Source organism: Battus philenor, unplaced genomic scaffold (genome assembly GCF_028537555.1).
Source record: "Battus philenor isolate CCGP_79_NKW_IND1 unplaced genomic scaffold, ilBatPhil1.0.hap1 SCAF_17, whole genome shotgun sequence".
In the NCBI taxonomy this organism is placed as follows: domain Eukaryota; kingdom Metazoa; phylum Arthropoda; class Insecta; order Lepidoptera; family Papilionidae; genus Battus; species Battus philenor.
In genome coordinates this window covers 4,877,110-4,896,768 of record NW_027181679.1, presented here as the reverse complement: position 1 = coordinate 4,896,768, position 19,659 = coordinate 4,877,110, and the positions used below count along the sequence as shown (strand labels likewise).

Genomic DNA, 19,659 nt, shown 5'->3' with positions numbered 1-19,659 from the left:
TGTTTTAAAATATAGATTGATTGTTTTAGAATAAGTGGATGCTTTAACGAGAACCCCAATCAGATGTTTAGGGATTGACATAGCGCTTGATTCAGCTAAGACTTGTGCCAATTTATTTTATAAGTTGGAATTGTATTTTTAATATAATTATAAAACTAACATATGAAATAGGAATAACGGTAGACACGATAAACACTAAAATGTTAACAATTAATAATTAATTTACTTTTTTATAATTACAGCTGTATATCTTACCGTGCGTGTTATCGTGGCTACTTACTTAATTTGTGTGCATTCGAAACATACAAAATTATTTTCGTAAATTAAATTAAGACGCAGATCGTGCCATTTTGTAAATGCTCAATATTTTGTCAAATGAAATATAATGCCGGAGATAGGTCTATGTCTATGACGTTGAATTACACTTTATTGAAGACAAGTCCCTCCAGAAATAATTTTTACAATATTCTTAGCTATTAAGACTGAAAGGTACTTTCTAAATTCTCCCCTATTGATTCCGCGGAAATATAAAGCCCTGACCTATGTTCTGAACGTTTATGTATGATTTCATATTAAATGTAGATTTATCAAGGAGTCGCGAGCCCATTCCATGTGCCATATTGTCATACCAGTCAGGGTATAGCTATGTAATTATGCCCTTATCGATCTAGCCACTCTCTCATTAAAATGTGCGAATTTCTTTTTGCACCATCGTCGCGGCCAATTTAGATTTCATTAGGAAATATAAATCAATATATTCGACTAAAATTATCATAAAAAAATCTATGTAAGTTAAAATATTTATAAGATCGAAGATTGTACAATCTTATTTCAACTTAAATATAGAAGTGCCTTACAATTTTATTTTTATATACGGCTTTTGTTTGTTTCATGAAGTGTTGTTTTATCTGAGATCCGGTAACACAAAGCACTGGAAATTGCATTTATTAAAGGCTCCTTGCATACACTCTGCGGGAGCAGAGTCGGTATCGAGATGAGGCCGTTTAGTTCAAACGTTGTTAATAAATTAGTTTAACTTGTTAATTTATTTTAATACGTTATTATTATATAGATCATACTTCTCGTCTCTAGTGCCGATACGATATTAAATTAAATTAAACATCGAAAAGTGTTGTTTTGTTAAAAAAATATTATATTGTACTTAATAATTAAATGTTACTACAAGAACATAGTCAAAAATACAATAAAAACTAACGAGTCAATTTAATATAAAAACGTATCTAGAGAAATATATACCTAAACATAGCAATGTAATTGTGAATTAAACCCGAAACATTTTGAGTTGTGTTACTTATGAATACAGACATTTATTATGCAAGTGACTCCCAACTGTGCTGTATCTTTTTAATTTATCGCTTTCTGAATGTGCTTCTGTCCAATTCCAGTTTTTCCGTAGTCCCGACTCACGGCACAAAATGTAAATAAATATATTAAAAACTACTTCTGTATTTGTGTCAACAAAATGTTATATAGTATTAATATTTTGTAAGCCTAAATGGATAATATATTCTTCTAATTTTGTATGAAATAAACGAGTGTAAGGTCGGTAGATATTTTGTTCTACCACTCTTTATGTTAAGTACGGTGCTACCACGATCACAATAATGGTTTAACATGTTACAATTACTTTTAAAAAAAAACATCGAAAAAAATTTAATAGGATACTTACAAATTAGCCACATTAATGTAATTAAATAATACTGAATGCTGAGGTATAGTAAGCTCGTGTTGCCACCGTACGTAACGTGACTACGTATAAAGTTGTAATTTTAAAGTAGACAGTTAACTAAAACGTGCCAGATGCACGATAATTTGATATTACACTCTGTGTTGTGATTTTGAACTTTCTGTAAAATACCAACTCTTTGAAATACTATGGAAATTTGTAGACACATTTTTAGATTAGCACAATTCTTCGCGTAGACTCGTTAGGTTATTAAATTGTACTAAGCATGTAGGTTTAACCGTGGAATAGGTAATCGTTGAAGGAAATAAGTGTACGTGTAAATTCTAGATTCATCGTTATATTCAATGTGATGATTAGAAAGAACAACGACTAAGCTCGAGTCCTGTCCGCCCCCGCGCCGGGCGACTCTTCACAACTTCGCATATCCTTGAAACAATAAGTAAATAAATAAAACTCTAACATATATATATATATATATATATTGATAAATTTATTAGGGTAACTAATTTTTTAAGACAATGACTATTACGTGATCTTTTAGATTGTCTTTATTAATAAATATATGGTGAAGGTTTTGTCAAATGGTATTTATTATTGTCAACCCTTTCCAACCTTGCATATCCTTTTTTTTCCTTATTTTACATAATAAAGAAGAGTTACAATTTTTACAATAAAAACCACCAACAGAAAGCTCCTCACAGAGCTTTCGAGCGTCGCTATATTGAAACAGTTTAGGCTAAGTGCTACCTGCACCTGGCCCCCTCGAACCCGCGGAATCGGCAAATGACACTTGGGCTACGACCTACGTGTCAGTGACGTCAAAGAAAAAACTAATAAAAACAATCCGGACTAATGCTAACGTAATAAAAATAAAATAAAAAAGGAAAAAACAGAAGTAAATAAGTAAAAATGAATTAAATTATGGCAATGAATAGCAGAGTACAAATCGGGGATTAATTCAGCGCCATCTCTAGCGTACGTATTTATTTAACGCCTTGAACTATGTGAGAAAATCATTCTTAAGTTACTATCAAATTATATCAGTCATCTCTCAACTCAGTGTGCGTAATGGCAAAGGTCTCTTATAGTAGCTTTTTATTGAAGGGTTGTGGTCACGCAAGTATATATTAAGCAGGCCATTATTCCAGATGACCACGATGTATAAATATATATCTATTTGCTTAAACGTCGATAGACGTTGGGGCACGAAAGGTGGTCGAGTGGTAAGCACGAGCCAGTAGACGCGGCTTGGTAGGCCTCCAGTAGGTGGACTAACGACGTCATCGTAGCGATCTTTGGGGGAATCCTATGTCTAGCAGTGGGAATGTGTCGGCTGATATGATGATTACGAAGCGTAAAAATATATCACACACATTTTTCTGGAACCAACAGCTCAAGTAAAACAGCTAATATATCATAAAAATTACATTTCGCATCACAGTTGAACCTAGAAAATCATCAAAGCGTTTTTTATTTTACATAGATCTTTTCACCCACTTTTATCTTAAGAATTTGACATGTTATTCAATTTGTTAAAGGTATGATTATTAAAACTAAAACTATACGTGTCCTAAAATATATTGAATCAAATATATATATGCAGCATTATATAAGGGAAACCGGAAAGTAATGTATCTTTCTTAAGTTAAAGACACAAGACTACATTTTTAACTAGTTATTCTAATGAACAATATATTTACCATTCGTTATGAACAACCTTTTGCCATCTAGTATACAAAATCTTCCAAGTATGTAATGAGCTACCTGATGACAATCAAATATCAACATGCGCAGAAACGACATTACTTTTCGGTCCCCCTAATACATATCGAGCCGTTACCGGGTGAAAGAGGTTATTGTAGTTAAGCCTAGAAATGTAATAAAAAAAATCATCATACATCATAATGATTGCATTAAAGAGTTACTGAATTTTATGCTCTCTGTGAGGTTCTATTTCACCATGGCTACAAATCATTGCTTACATTTTTTTCACTTTTATATAACGCAACAAATATTTATATTGCAATGGCTTTTAAAAGCTTCTCGATATGAGTATTATATTAAACTTTAATGGAAAAATAATGTACCATACATTGACAATTTTCATTGGGTTACCTACTACCTGCTCTATCACCTGATATCGATTTGTCGTTGATTTATGGGAACCCCTTTATATTACACATTTTCAACTTGCATCGAAGTGATACCGCTGTATCGCGCCTTTGTAAATCGTGGCGAAGAAAAAAGGAGAGGCCGTGTAAAAAGAAGCATGAGCGCCGCGAGCGTTCATGACGGACCGCTGATAGAGTTGCCGATACTACCCCGTCTCGCCGCGCGCATACCTAAGGCGCGGTATAAATGTTTTGCTATCGTCATTTCAACATACAGACGCCCACTGCAAAGCTTAGGCAAAGAAATCTATGGAGCGATATAACATAATCGCCACGCTTAACATGCAGATTGACGATCACAGTGGGTTATTATGGTATACAGAAGACGATGCCTCCCATCCTTTGGAAAACTTTAATGAGATTAGTTTCGCTGGCACAATATATTGTAACAATTAATATTTGTACAATTAAAATGTAACAGAAATGATGGGCACAAGATAAAAAAATAAAAACATATGTTTATCATCAGCCGTTTATTAAGAACATTGTATTACACAATGACAAAACCTTATCTAGAAATCGATAAATCTCTGACACAAACACGTAAAACAAAATAATGGTGTGCAACAATAAAACAAAACCATAACATTTTATTACGAAAAGGACATTTAGATAATGAATACAACTTTTATATTTTTACAGAGTTTTTGAAATGTCCAACATGTACAGATGATGTTGAATAAAATCTCACCAAATCGCCTTATTACTCACGCGCAAATATTTCAGTAGTTGGATAAACGAAGAAATTACATATAGTAAGGGGACCGAAAAGTAATGTCGCTTTCTTAAGTTAAATTCACACGACTATACTTTTAACAAGTTTTTATTTCTAATGAACAATATATCCACCTTCGTTATCAATAACTTTTTGCTAGTATGTAGTTTACAAATATTCAATGCCGGAGTGGTAAAAATCAATCGGTTTTTCTGCAAAAATTTTTTGACAAAAACGACATTACTTTCCGGTCTACCTAATTTGGTTTCTGATAAATGTATTAGTCTATTACAGAATAAAAATTAAACTGTATACGTATCAATCAGTCGCCACATTGCTACAATCTGTTTGTGTATTTAATTATTTTAATGTTTATATATACTTTAAATTATCCTCAAAAGATAACAACGCAAGACAAAGGTAGATGATAGAATAAACACAAGCAACTCTTCCTATGCATATCGAGCATGTACAGTATTGTCGTAAGTACCAAATATTGAAAGTATTAAAAATTAGCACATTCATTACAGATAGATTATCTAGGAAAACTATTAGTCTATGTAAAACAAACGAAATGAAAGAAAATGTACGGCATTATAACGACAAATAATGCTAAGTGTAACATTTAAACTATTTTATTATACAAATGGACGTAGCATTTACAAACACCTTCACAAACATGTTAAGGCTTTTGGATAACATGAACAATGTGCTTCATTCGTGTTTCAAGGAATTAATTCAATTACTAAGCTTTATTACACATAATAGTATTCTTCTAAATTGCTTTGAAACTAACCTTTATAATATAAAACATAAACTTTAACGATTCGGCCTCTTGTAGATACTGAAGGCATTCATAAGTATAAATAGACAGCCTAAAGGTAAAAGGGAGGCGATATACTTCTAATTTTTTAATAACATTTTGTTTAGTCGTCTTAAAATTTTATTATAAAATTATGATTTCAACTGTAGAACCGTTCATACATCGGCTTCCCCCATAAATTTCTAATGGGCCCGGTAGGATGTAGCCTGGATCCGTGATCTTGCATATCCGTGATCTTCACTCCAGCACATTAAGCCATCTGTTCTGCGCGCTATGTGACCTGTCCACAGCTACTAGTTTGCCTATTCGCTATGTCCGGCTGCTTCCTTTCATCTACAGATCTTCTCATACCTGATTAGATCTCGCAGAGAAACCCTGAGCATATCTCCATAGTTCGTTGACCGACCATAAACTTAACTAATGAGGCCCGTGTTTAAATATTATGAAACAAATAAATATTCAAACAATTAATTTAGTTAAGGCCTCTCTCTGTAACCCTATGGTGATTTTAACTAATTTATAAAAGTAATTAAGTATTTTACCTCGAATTCTTTTTGTTACGGAAGTAAAAGGTAGTCAATAAAAACACTGTAAACCTATAATATAAACCAACATTCGACAGAAAGGAATGAAATAAAAGATTGTAAAAGGAAAATAATAATATTATTTTGATATTTGCCACTCACTGGGTGGACAGACGACATCGACGTCGACCGTAGGGGAGGCCTCTTCGAGGGTGTATATCGGCTGACGAGGCGATTGCGACATATAATACATTTAACAGAAATATTTTTTACATCCCAATTCAAAAATAAATAATAAACAATCAATGCACGGTATTCATGATATCCAACAGCCAAGCGCAGTTAAACCAACCTAACACAGAAACAACATTACCTAATGGACTAAATACAGAACGGGGTGTCAGTCAAAGATTGAATCAGTGGTAAGTATGCAATAAATCTTTATAAGTCTACATACGCTTTACAAACAAAAAGTTCTGTTAACAATATAAACGAAAAACAAAAGCAAATGTTCATTTTATTGTATTCGATATTTTAAATAGAATATAGGTACAGTAAATTTCTTTTATTAAACTGAAAACAATTCCATGATCAAATTGCAAAATGCTAGAAACACTAAGCATATCAAAGAAGGCAGCGTTAGGGCTAAATAATAAATATTGACCTTACAGAAGCTTTTTTTAATAAAAACTAAATATAATCATTAGAATAATTGATAATAATTCACGAAATATAGCAAGTAGTTTCCACTATTTGCTGCCTACAATAGATATGCTTTATAAAAGGAACAATGCTAAATACTAATTTCTATATAAACAGAGATCTGATTATATGATGCATGTTCATCCAATGTAATTAAGGCTAAGAAATTATGGAGACGGATCTTAGAATGTCACGCGATTTTTTGCAGTAAAATGTTTTACTTAACAGTCAACACTAGAACGTAAGTAATATACACTAGTTTACTATAAGCCAATATTTTCCGAGGGAGTCCTTGCACCTAGTCCCTCCGTGGAGCATCCGCCTAAAGGACCTAAGACCTTTGCGGAATATTAATCCGATAAAAGTAAAATATGTAGACGCCTGAGCCGAGGCCCTTCAGGGAGCCCTAGAGCTTTTGATGCTTAAGAGGTTTTAGGGTAAACTTTTAAGTTACTGCGCTCTGCCCCCACGAACCAGCGAAATTTGCAAATGCCAAAAGAAACAATATTTAAAGTTAAAACTTCCATTCATCCTAATATCAGATCTCTGCCAATAAATCTATGACTACCAACAACACTAAATTTCATGAAAATGGTGTCAATAATACTGCACCACAATGTATCCAAAACACACGTGTATCAAAATTATTTATATTTATCAATTGATCAAAAATAAATCTCAATCTTATTTCCTTCATAATACGGTCACATTTACCTTAATTTAGTAATTATTTGATGTTCTTAAGGCTATTTCGCACGTGATCATCCACAACCGATTACCTAGTCATATTAAATCATTTTTTCATGTTTCTAGAAATTGCTTACATTGAGACAATCTATTAAAAAGACCTGTATACAAATTAACCTAAAATTTACTTTGATTGCTTATACAAGATACTATGATAAGTTTGACAGACAATGATTCGGGGTAACTTTTATACAATGACTTTGTGCTTCATAATTAACTTTGAATTTAATCATCGTATGTTTAAAATTTACAAGAAAAGGATGTCTTTTCCGATGAATTCCCGCTTCAACATCGAATAAGCATATTTGTCTACATCATCACTATACTACAGAAATTGTTTCATGTTAATACAAAATCATCTCGGCGATAGAATTAAAACCAACATATAATACTACTATAATATATTAGGAACGGATACGATACTAGAAAATACATTACGGATCATAAAATACAATATTTAATAAATATTAATTAGTATTACATGCCTTTTTTTACATTTGATAATAATTCGTAAACTGTAAATTTAAATTACTTGTACGTAACGTTTGGCTCTGTTTAATTCTCACAAGAATTATATTTGTTTTAGTTCCTACCGCAAGAGACAAGAAACTATTCAACTTTAATTTCGCCTATTATACGTACTATACAGGTGTCCGGTAAATCAACGTCAGGTCTAAACTTTGAGATAAGTCAGATACCTAACTTTCGAAAATTTAATTTAAAAAGACTAACCCGTCTTTAAAAACTGTCGGTCAAATTTTAACAATAATATTTCTTTTAAAATCGCGACATCACATTATGAATTTTTGTTCAGTTTACAAAAAAATTTCCGAAGTGTAAGTAAAAGTGAAAGAAAAAAAGAAAAGATATGTAATTATAGTAATAATAACAATATGACCGGGCTCACAAAATTCATTTACTTTTCTGAATGACAATTCCGCCTTGTCACCAAATTTGTATGTTGACATTGATTTATGGGAAATCTGTAAATTTGTGATGCATGAAGTTACGATATAACCAGTTAAATCTGATTCATTTCATATTCGACATTATGCCCAAAATGTTATATTCCATTAAAACAGATCAATTTTGTGAAAGTAAACTACAAATCTAGTTATAGTGAAAATCAAAATATACAAAAAAATAATTTTCTTGTTTATTTAAATATAAGAGCATTGCAGATTTACCACTGATATGGAGGCATTATTTCAGCTCTGCGCGCGCCGTCTGCACTGTACGTCACTCCAATCTATTCACTTTCTTACCCTTTACTATCGTCGGCTTGTTCTTCAGGAGACCTTTTCTTCGTTTTGACGTCTGAAAAGCAATCCATACTTTAATATATTGCGTTTGCCCATGATTATAACCATATCAAGACAAGTTGACTGATGGATTACAGATGTAAAAGCTTTATAGAGATGATTTTACAGTTCATACATCATTATCATATCAACCGATAGAGTCCACTGGAAGGGGAAGCCTTTCCCCTATCACCACTATGACCAGTTTCGCGTTACCCGCATCCAGCTACCTTAACTATGTCTTCGGTCCAACTAGTCGAACTCAAATTGTATACTTGTAAAAAAACAATATTAATTATTTTTTTACAAGTATACAACATACCAACTTCTGACAGTACAATAGATAGGTACAGATAATAAAAAGTAATTAATTTATATATATACAAATTTTGAAAACCTATTAATTATTTCAAAACTATTTATTCTTGAATGTACCATACATTGAGCAAATGAGCTATACATTTACTTCTTTAAAGCTTTTACACCTATAACTATTCAATCTGTACAATGTCACACAAATGGACAAAAAGCAAAGAAGAATGTCTGTTTAGAAACCAGTTTTTATGATTTTTATTGAACAAAACCTACTAATTAGGTAAGTTAGGGTTAGTTTCGTTTTAACTGCTAAATTTATGACATTAGGGAACCTTATTGTAAAATTACAATATTCATACTAGCTTTTTCTGATAAGTGTCAATGTCTATATAGGTTTATGTCAACATTTTGTTTTTGTTTTCAGATACAATCATTAGTTATATACTATGTGATGTCAAGTGATCTTCTCAACTTTAACCAGATGTACTGTGTAATGAATTGAGATTTGATATTCAGATGTTATTTTACTTCCCTTGTTAAAGTCAAACATCCTTGGTTGCTAATAGACAAAAGAGACGGATAAATGCATATTAGTGCGAATGAAACAAAAACTGCTACACTACTACATGCTACCATCTTTATTTTAATTTTCATGTATTATAGATACACTGTATTGTAAGTAATCTTTAGTAATTGAGCAGTGGTAGACTAAAGGTAAAGGACAGAGACTTGTTATCGTAGGTCGCCATTTAGATTATGGTATATCCCCCCATAGATATCTTTGCGGGAGGCCTATGCGATGAAGTGGACGTCTATAGGCTGAAACGACTACAGCGAAAATAATAATAATAATAATATATAATAATACAAGTAATATGTAATATGTGTACATTCATTTTCAACCCCAATTAACTAACACTTAATGAACTTCTGTTCCATTTTTATTCATTAACATTTTTTACAAAACTTAATGGTTGGCTGGAAGATATCGCCATTTGCAGTCAAACAACACCGTTTATACTTTACTATTTTATCTATTTCTTTTGGATCCCCTGTTATAATTTTATTAACAATAAAAAGTAAATAAATTGATGAATAGTTTTCATTTATTTATCTATTAGTAACTCACTAAGACCATCTCCATAATTTCTGTGCAAAATATGCATCTGAATATCAAATCTTTAATAATAAGTAAAACTTTAAAAAAGCAAACACAAATACAACATTTGTTTAACCACAATTAAATTTATACAACAATTTATACTGTACCCCTGATCCTACTGGAGGCGAAAACTGCAAGAGGAAAATATTAATATTATTAAGAGTTAGAAGAATAGAAGCATGTTAGAAATAAGATAATGAAGAAAAAATAACAAACTCAAAATATCTATGCAACAATAAACCTAGATGTCTACTAATGCTTTGGTTCATGGCCAGTCATTTGACGATATTGAACCAATGATTTATAAATCACAAGTAACACCTATCTAATAAATATTTCTTTCCATTAATCACTTGTGTATGTTACACTGCCGGATCAGCCCAATTTTATAGACACTACAACCTGATTAATCTCATCTATAATGGCATCTTTCAAGTTACGTGGGTTTCAAACCCACGATGATCTGAGGTGAGCTCACAACAAACCCAGGTTTTTTATGTGGTCACTTTCTAAATATCCTTAATACAGTTAATCTTAATACAGAAGAGTAATTCAATATTAAGTTTTATTATCACTTTTTTTGTATAAGAATTTTAATAAACTTTTTAAACATTATGTATTGTTAGTGTTACTAGCGTATACAGTTGTCTACAAGAGTTAGAAATTTTATTTATTTGTGATTCCAACCAGTTCATGCAAATTATTTATGTAATACTATCTATTGTTTTCCAGTTGAATAAAAATAGCAATGAATTTACATAGCATTAATCTATAAATTAAAATTGATAAACTAAGTAACAATTCTAATATTCTATTTTATACCCACCTTTATCAATATTCCTTTTAGATGGCAGGTTAATATTTTAAAGCATTATTAATCTACTTCCTCTCTAAATATATATGAATCAAAATTAAATTTGTACACATAGTTTACATTTAAATAAGAAGCCAATTTAAATGAACATTAATTCACTTTTGTACTCATTTAAAAATTAACAAATGAACTACATAAATTCTTTGAAATAAAATATTACTGCAGTTTAAAAATAAACAATAGACATCTTATTAATTATCAACTGATTTTGTTAAATTATCATAGAAGACATTGTAATATTTATATTAATATTTTGAGAGGTCATCTTTGTTAATAGAACACAATGCTCATTTTACCAAAGCCAAAGTTATATAGAATGCACATTAAAAAACCTCCACAAAGACAAGTCTTTGCGACTTGTATTCTTCAGAATATTTATTCATGCATAAGCCATTAAAGTTATACTAAACCTTTTTTGAGACTGCATTTGAAGTTGGTATTATCCTCTTTGCCAATGGTATGCGGGGACGATTGAATTCGTCAGGTTTCTTTACCCTGTAATCAAACAAAAATGTTTATAATATAGTGATCATTTTTAGTTCTAGCATTTTTCTAGTTAGTTGTTTATGGAATTCTTTAAAACGAATGCCATGCACAACTAACTGTAATGCCATACACAACTAATATGATTTTTGTATATTTCTTACCTGTATATTCTAACCAGCCAGTGTTCTGTAGTGTACGCCTCTTCAAGGTAAGTGAGTTTGAATCCTCGGTTACCAGGCAGCGAGCCGCGCGTCCTGTCGTAGCCGGGCGGACTACCACCGCTGTCGTATCTGTAGTAATTATCATTATTTTTATTTATGCCTATAGTAAATATATTACCTTAAAAAGTGAATAAACATCATAATATGGGCAATAAACTCACCGATAATAAGATAATTTGTACATTAAACAGTTCAGCATTGTCTTTGATGCTTCTGAATCTACACGATATTCTCCTCTCTCTGTAAAATAATCTGCTTCCTGTAACAACATGTAAGTTTTTAAATAAAATTCTTATCTTATGATTATTATTGCATATTATTTAAGACTGCCAATTGAATACATAAACCTTTCTTTGTGTTACAGATACTAACTTGGAGTTTGCATTACATTTTTTCTGACATGTAAAAAGTAACTAAGAATGGATTTTATAAAATCACACATACAAAATTGGATTTCAATTAATTTTGATTGAATTGGCTTGAAATGGCATAAAATTCTAAACTAAGATGTATTCCATGGTAGCTCATTAGCAATACATCTTGCCAGAGTTGTGTATCTCTCATGGTGATTTCTTAGGAACACTATAACTGGTGTAACTTGGAGAAGGCATTGTTATTGGCATAATGACAGTGCACTTAAAAAAACAAAATCAGAGTGACATCTTTAACGCAGATAGTATAAAATACCGCTATGATAATATTTAAGTGTTGATAGTGACGATATAATCGTAATTCGAGTTACGTTAACTGGAATATTCTGTCAAATAGTAAAAAAAGAACCATATTTTACCGGCGGCATTTGATCACACCTTACGCAAACTGTTAAGTGTGATGCCGTTACCACTTCAATGAAGGACAGACGTGCTTCGGAACTAAATTTACTGTCATCATCATGTCAGCTCATAGACGCCTACTACCAGGGTTAAGCCTACCCTAAAGATCGACACGATGACCGATTTTGCGCTGCACGCATCCAGCGATTTCCCATGACTTTGATTTTTTTTGTTGGTTCACCTGGTAGCATTATAAATAAATACATACGTGTATATCTTTGGGATGTTCTCCTTCCGCGATTCGCACCATCCAGATGAACTTGTTGATGTCGTCTCCTGAGTAGCCGATGGCCCCGCCGAATATAACGAGTACATAGTCAACGTCCAGCATAGTCATGATCTCGTATGCGGCACTCTCGTTGCTGGCCATCGCTTTGCCCACGAGCGCAATGTGCGAGTTGTTCCAAGTGTTATTGTCCACTAGAGTTGTTCTGTTGCCCATGCCTGCTATCTGTAAAGTTTATTAATAAATAATTTATAACCAAAAGAGAAAAAAATATTATGCAAATTAAACACCTTCAATCTACAATATTATACACCTATTTAATTTAGGGAAACACAGCAATAAAAAGGGAATAATTAACTGTACACTAATTACATGTTCCCACCTATGAGAAAAATATAAAATGTAACAGAAGAGCCTTACTTTGACAATAATTTATAAAAAAAAAGTTTAATGAGTTAGGCATTTTTAAGAACTTTGATAATCAAGAAATTTACCCAATTTTTATTACCCATTTAACATAAGCTTTAGACATAAACTTATTCTTGAATAAAAATATATGTATAAACAGTGCAAATTTTTTTAACATTTTTAGTTTTGTCAAATAACACACAACCAGTGTGCCTTAATTAATGCTGCCACACAGTAAAATTTTAAAAAATGTTAATATTATATCTAAACATGAAAGTCTATACCTATGTAATAATATCTAAGACCAGAATACCATAATTAATAATTGAATTTAAAATTTAACTTACCTGATAACCATAATCCCACCACGACATAACTCTTGCGTCTTCCGCAGTATTCTGTGACAGCCAACCATATGCCTCGCGGAAGTCATCAAGGATTTTTCGAGATCTATTTTAAAAATTATAAGAGTTAATTTTATCAATATTGCTATTATACAAAAGTATTAAAACTTCATCTACAATAGGGGCCTTCAATGTTAAATTTCTGATCAACATCTAAGAGAAAACTGGTAATTTATAAAATTACAATCATAATATGTATTCAGGCAAACATTTGCACTAATTTTTCAAATCAAAAAACATTAAGGTAATAATTGAATTTATAAACTCACCCATCATTTCCATAACTTGCCAACACAATACTTGGACTGGAATAGGCATTAGAGGTTGCCCAAGTGCAGTGAACAGAGAAAAGCATCAACAAAACCATAAATGCTATGAGTGTACCAGAACGTACATTAATTCCCAAGCCAGGATCTACAGGTGGTACGGGTTCATGAGCGCGTTTCTTCAATTTGCCTGCCTGTTGAAAATAATAAAGTTTTTTCTCTCATTTTAATATAAGTAGACATGTCAAAATTTATAATTCTATAAACATTACTTGTCCAATCAATATTACAATGCAAGTAAATCTAATGTACACCATACATTCCTATTAAATATTTTGCAAAATCAAAAAAAACGTATTGCATATTAAAAATATCTTAAACTAATATATTTTATTGTAGAACCATACCCAAGGTCTAACTTACATATGTAAATATGACATGTAAGAAATGTATATACCATGTAGAAACTACACCATATTGAAATGTAAATCTGATGGATTCATTCAGAGGACATGGCTATTTAACATATGTAGATATTTCATTAAACTTATTCATATTATGCATTAGACTGGTTTAGCTAGACTTTGAAATTATATTTAAAGAGATAAATAAATCAGCAAAATTTTAGACAAAGTTATTTTAAATAGATAAATATATGAACATAATATTTAAAAATTCATTAATAACACTAACAGAACTGAATCAAAAATGTCATCAAAACAAAAGTTTTAAAAGAAGAACCTTATTTAAAACAGTATGGTTTTTGCAACATTTATGTTTTCCCTGATTTAACACTAAATATTTAGTAATATTGTTGTGAAACATTTTGGTTCTTCGGCCTTTGGTTTTTGTTTTCCAATTTATTCTAATTGTTAGATATAATCATTTTGTTACTAAAAATTTTAGTTATATGATATACACATCAACTTGTTTTATAGTTATTTTCATCAAAATCTAGGTCAAAATAAAAATATTCTTTATTCAAATAGGCTGTTACACTTTCGAATCATCAAGCAACATAGAATGTTGACAATGTCAGCCCTACAATAAGTTACTACCAATAATAGTAGTCAGGTTTAATTATTTTTTGTACACATACTCATGATTGTCATGTACTCTTATAAGCAGCTTTTATTACACAACACAGCTATTAAGTACACTATGTACATGTAAATTCAATGATTATTATTTACCAATATTACAGTATTTACCTTATCATAGAGATTTTTCGATTCCTCTGTCTCCGGTTGAGTAACAGGCAATTCATCTTCTTTCAAAACTAAGTCGAGAACAATGGAGAAGGATATACCGGCCAGGATACAAACTACCGGAGTCAGTGTCAACATAAGCCGTACCATCACGCCAGCAAAGTATACAGCACTTAAAGCATACAGTGCCACTGAAAACAATGTACAGAATATGTAGTTTACACACGAAGATGGAAACATTTTTCGCGATAAAGTGAAGATGTCCTTTATAAATAATAAAAATAAAATCATATTTTTTTGTAATTTTTCAACTTGTGGAACACCTTTTTTCCCCTGTGCTACCATAAATACTACCCGAGCCACAAAAAACGTTATAAAATTATTCAATAATTCATTATCACATCAATTGTCTAGTAAACTTGATTCACTGATGAGATTGGTAAATTTAAACCAATTAGTATAATTTTACTTTGACATTACCACTAATTCATAAAACACTTGTATGGTGAATTTTTTTGCCGTCCTCTCTCTATATAGAAAGTTGTTATATTAATATTACTTAAAAATTTATTAAAAATAAAACTTGTTTATTTACTAAAAGTTATTACTACAAGGTGTTTGTATGATATAACTTAATATAAAGTTTAAACATATTAGTCTAAACTCAATAGTTATTATTAGCACTTCCTTCACAACTTATTGAATTTTTTGAAAATTTTATTTTAATTTGTGACAAAAGGAAGGTATTAAGTATCATTATACATGAAATTGTATGTACATACATTTTACAAATAAATACATTATACAATATTAACTCCTAGTAAATGAATTTGGTACTAAATTCAAATGCAGAAGCAATATTTTAAATATTTATAAATATATTACTCACCAAAAACTCTCTCATCATTTATATTTTTAATGCAATACCACAACCCTACTGGGAAAGTGCAAACAAGGACATGCAGATCAAAGAAGAATGATGACCAAGTTGTTGGTTGATGTTCTGACACTGATGCTATGATTGGAATGTGGATCTTAGCATAGCCAGTATCCCACAATGAATAAAACCTGAAAATATGCATATCATATGAAGATTATATATATAATAACTATATGATAATAACTTATGTTCAAAAAATATAATTGTAAATGAATATATTAGAGATCAAAATCATAATTAAGAAATTTGTAAATATTGAAAGGTAAATATAAAAATACATACAGGGCAAAAAAATTTCATTCATTTATTCTCTGCAAAATATTCTACCCAGTAGATGCAGTATTAATAGGACCCCTTCTAGGTAAACCGACAACATAGTTTAGGCTGCAGAAAGTCACTGGATGCAGACAGTGCAAGGCTAGTCATCATGGCAATCTTTGAAGGAGGCTATTGCCTTACACTGGGCGTCTATGATACTGATGACGATTGAAAAGTAATTAAAATAGTTGTTTTACATACCGTCCACTCCATGGTGCAATAACTCCCATATAAGTCAACAGTACAACTACAATGAACACTGCAGCAGCTGCTAGAAGACCTCCTAATATTAAAAGTTGCTTCCACTGACCCTTAGGATTCAGACTGTGTAAGTATTTTAATGCGCCAATTGCCATCAGCAATGCAAAAACTCCTAAAAAGATATTATTTTAATTTAAGTAATGAGTCTAAGGTTAAATACACATAAATGTTCTCTAAAGTATACAGACATTAAAAATCTTAATGTGTGTAATGTTATTTATATTTTCAATTCAATTGTTGCAATTCAGATGCTGATAAGCACCTAAGATTGACTTGTAAGTAAAATAATTACAAAATCCCTTTCACATATTAAAATTATTCAATTATAGATAACTTTTTAATTGCTAATATAATAAAACAAACATATGTTTAATATTTTTAGGTATCCTTAGAAGACAATAATATTTTTTTAGCTGTTATTAGGGATTCTGATGACTGGTTTGTAGCTTTTAACAAGTTTAATTGGTAGATTAATGCCCTAGCCAAGAGCAATTCAATCCCCTAATCCAGAAAATATCTAATACAGAGGCCTAACCTAAGATTGAGGAAGCTAAGATTCCTGTGGCTTCCACAATGTTCGTTGTAGTGTGTGTAATGTGGTTCAAGAATGTTCAGGAAAAGTGCCCTTAGGGCCCGGCCACTTCAAATCCACACAGAAATTAAATGTTGATATGTCAAACAGTAGCCTTCTCTAATCAGAAATAATGGTAACATTTATTTCTTACCTGAAGCTGCCATATGTTCACTGGTCCGGATTGGTTGGAAACCAACAAATGGTATTTGCATTGACAGGAGTAATCCCATAATATAAAACACAGTATAGCTTACAAACAGCCTCTGTGAAAACCGCCCCATGATGAGAAGTACAAATACATGCAAGGGTATCAAGTTTATTATAAACACATACCCTCCCCATGCTGACACCTAAAATATTAACAATTTGAAATAGTAAAAACCAATAATAATTTTTAAAAATTATGTATATGGGTGACACAAAATATTCATTTAGTTAAGGAAAAATGTGACAGTATTTAATAAGGATTTATTTAATAATGTATCATATTGCATAAAAAACTCATTATTATTGTTTTTATTTCTACTGGAATATTAAATTTAAAATTAGTATCATGCTTACTGAAGAAATATCATTTTGTAAGAAAAAAACTTTTGTTTTATTAAACTGCAATTTATACTTTAGGTATGCATGCTTTTTTCCTTAAATTAAGTATATTGGGTTCAGCCAAAAAATAATTAAATTCCAATAATTCTCCTAAAAATTATATGTGATGACTTAGTATATTGCACTAATTGTTATCATTATATAAAAAAAATTACAAACCATGTAGAAGTAAGAGAGTGCTGTGCAGATAGACCAAAAAACTGACCCACTCTTTACACTCTTTAACCAGAGGTAATATGTGAATTGCAGTGCAAAGATAGCAATACCCTCATTGTCATAGCTGCCAGCCACTGATCGACTACTGTAGCCTGGCACTATTGCTATGAAACATGCTGCAAATAAACCTGCTCCTCGTGACCATAGCTCTGATGTTAAAAGATATGTTGCAATTGATGTTAAACCACTAAAACAATAGCATTAAGTAATGGAATATTAAAAAAAAACAGATGGCCACTTAAATCCTCTAACAACATTAGCAAGAGGTATGTAATTAAAACAATATTTCTCAAATAAATATATTAGAGAAATAATTTGTTTAAATTAAAACACTATCATAAGTAAAAACTTCCAAGATGATATTGTAAATAAAAAATAATTTTTTTATTATATTTTTGAAATTAATAAATAATTTATAATGCTCTAACTTTCCAACTGGTTTTATTGGAAATCTTTGTAGGAGACATATCCAGCAATGGACAGCATAAAGCAGAAATGATGACACTTAAGTAACTCAAAATGCTTAAAAGATACCAGAAGAGCCACATCCACTGATAGAGTATAAAAATAGTGTGACATAAATATGTACTATTTTGGTTATAATTATAAAAAAATATTTGTAACTTATTAATTAATTTAATAGTTAAACAAATAATACCTGAATACGGGAGCTAGAAACACACAAATGTCTCTTATATGAATTGGTATGTTTAGAGTGTGCAATATCCAATGAATGGTCCCTGATGTTATCATAAGACCAGGATATACTGTTCCGCCTACAATACGACCAAGAGGATACCAGGCCCTCTCGTCGAACCAATTAAGAAAGTTGTAGAAACCATGTTGTACCATGTACGCTGTGGATCTATAGTTGAACCTGAAACACGTAATAACCACGTCAAGCAAGCTAAACCGTCATAGAAATTTGATTGTACTTTTTTTTATAAAAAAAACTTACCATGGATCAAACTCGTGGATTATGCTTTCAAAACGTATCACAGCAAATAACCGAGAAGCAAAACCGGCCAACCAAGCCAGTGACAGAACCGTAACCGTAATCAGGGTACTGAAGCCGGCCGTATTTTTAAATAAACCTTTATTACGGCCATCAACCGGCTTTGCCACCGCAGACGCCGGCATCTTCGGTTACTGTTATTCCTTTATTTATCCTAATTACTCGATATAATAACTTTTTCATACATCAGTTCCAACAATACGAATTTATTGAAATTGATTGACTTTTCAGTGACGGACACGTCTCTCTTAAGATAGTGTTACCAAATTCGAAATATTAAAATAAACAGTGGAAGGTTGACTTTACATTGAGAGCTGAATGTAGAGGGATTGAACATTATATGAAATATTTGAGTTAAGCCCATATTTATTCTTTTATCAAAATTAATAAAAATATCGATAAAACAATCCAAAATTCAAAGTATATGTTAAAAAATTTAAAGTTTATTGTTTAAAATAACGATCAATATTGTCGTAATCAGTTATTCAATAAAAATAAATAAAATTTGTCACATAAATGATTTTGGAACAAATAATATTTTAGTATGCATTAAAAACGTTATGAATTGTATTTTTTTTTATTTTGTCAACAAACAAAATTTACACGCATCTGTTAAAAATGGAATTTGACATTTC

The 19,659-nt window shown here is 31.0% G+C and overlaps 1 protein-coding gene across 2 annotated transcripts; it reads right to left on the bottom strand.

The window, feature by feature from the left end:
* Positions 1-7,776: 7,776 nt before the first annotated feature.
* Stt3B (catalytic subunit 3B of the oligosaccharyltransferase complex) lies at positions 7,777-19,249 on the bottom strand. 2 transcript variants are annotated; one of them, XM_068763209.1, is made up of 15 exons: positions 18,968-19,249; positions 18,668-18,886; positions 17,953-18,196; positions 17,339-17,537; positions 16,554-16,725; positions 15,984-16,162; positions 15,098-15,285; positions 13,890-14,080; positions 13,564-13,666; positions 12,791-13,033; positions 11,911-12,008; positions 11,690-11,818; positions 11,453-11,537; positions 10,276-10,299; positions 7,777-8,707 (listed from the first exon to the last, which is right to left on the bottom strand). In XM_068763209.1, exons 1-15 carry the CDS (start codon positions 19,147-19,149, stop codon positions 8,630-8,632), a joined length of 2,334 nt encoding a protein of 777 aa, XP_068619310.1. In that variant the 5' UTR covers positions 19,150-19,249; the 3' UTR covers positions 7,777-8,629. The 2 variants fall into 2 exon arrangements, with proteins under 2 accessions (XP_068619310.1, XP_068619311.1); XM_068763210.1 differs by lacking the exon at positions 10,276-10,299.
* Positions 19,250-19,659: the final 410 nt, after the last annotated feature.

Coding starts and splice junctions, on each gene's coding strand:
- Stt3B (XM_068763209.1), bottom strand. CDS start 19,149: ATGCCGGCGTCTGCGGTGGCAAAGCCGGTTGATGGCCGTAATAAAGGT. Junction 18,887..18,967: donor ATCCACGAGTTTGATCCATG/GTAAGTTTTTTT, acceptor TACGTGTTTCAG/GTTCAACTATAGATCCACAG. Junction 13,034..13,563: donor GGTGGGATTATGGTTATCAG/GTAAGTTAAATT, acceptor TAAACTTTACAG/ATAGCAGGCATGGGCAACAG.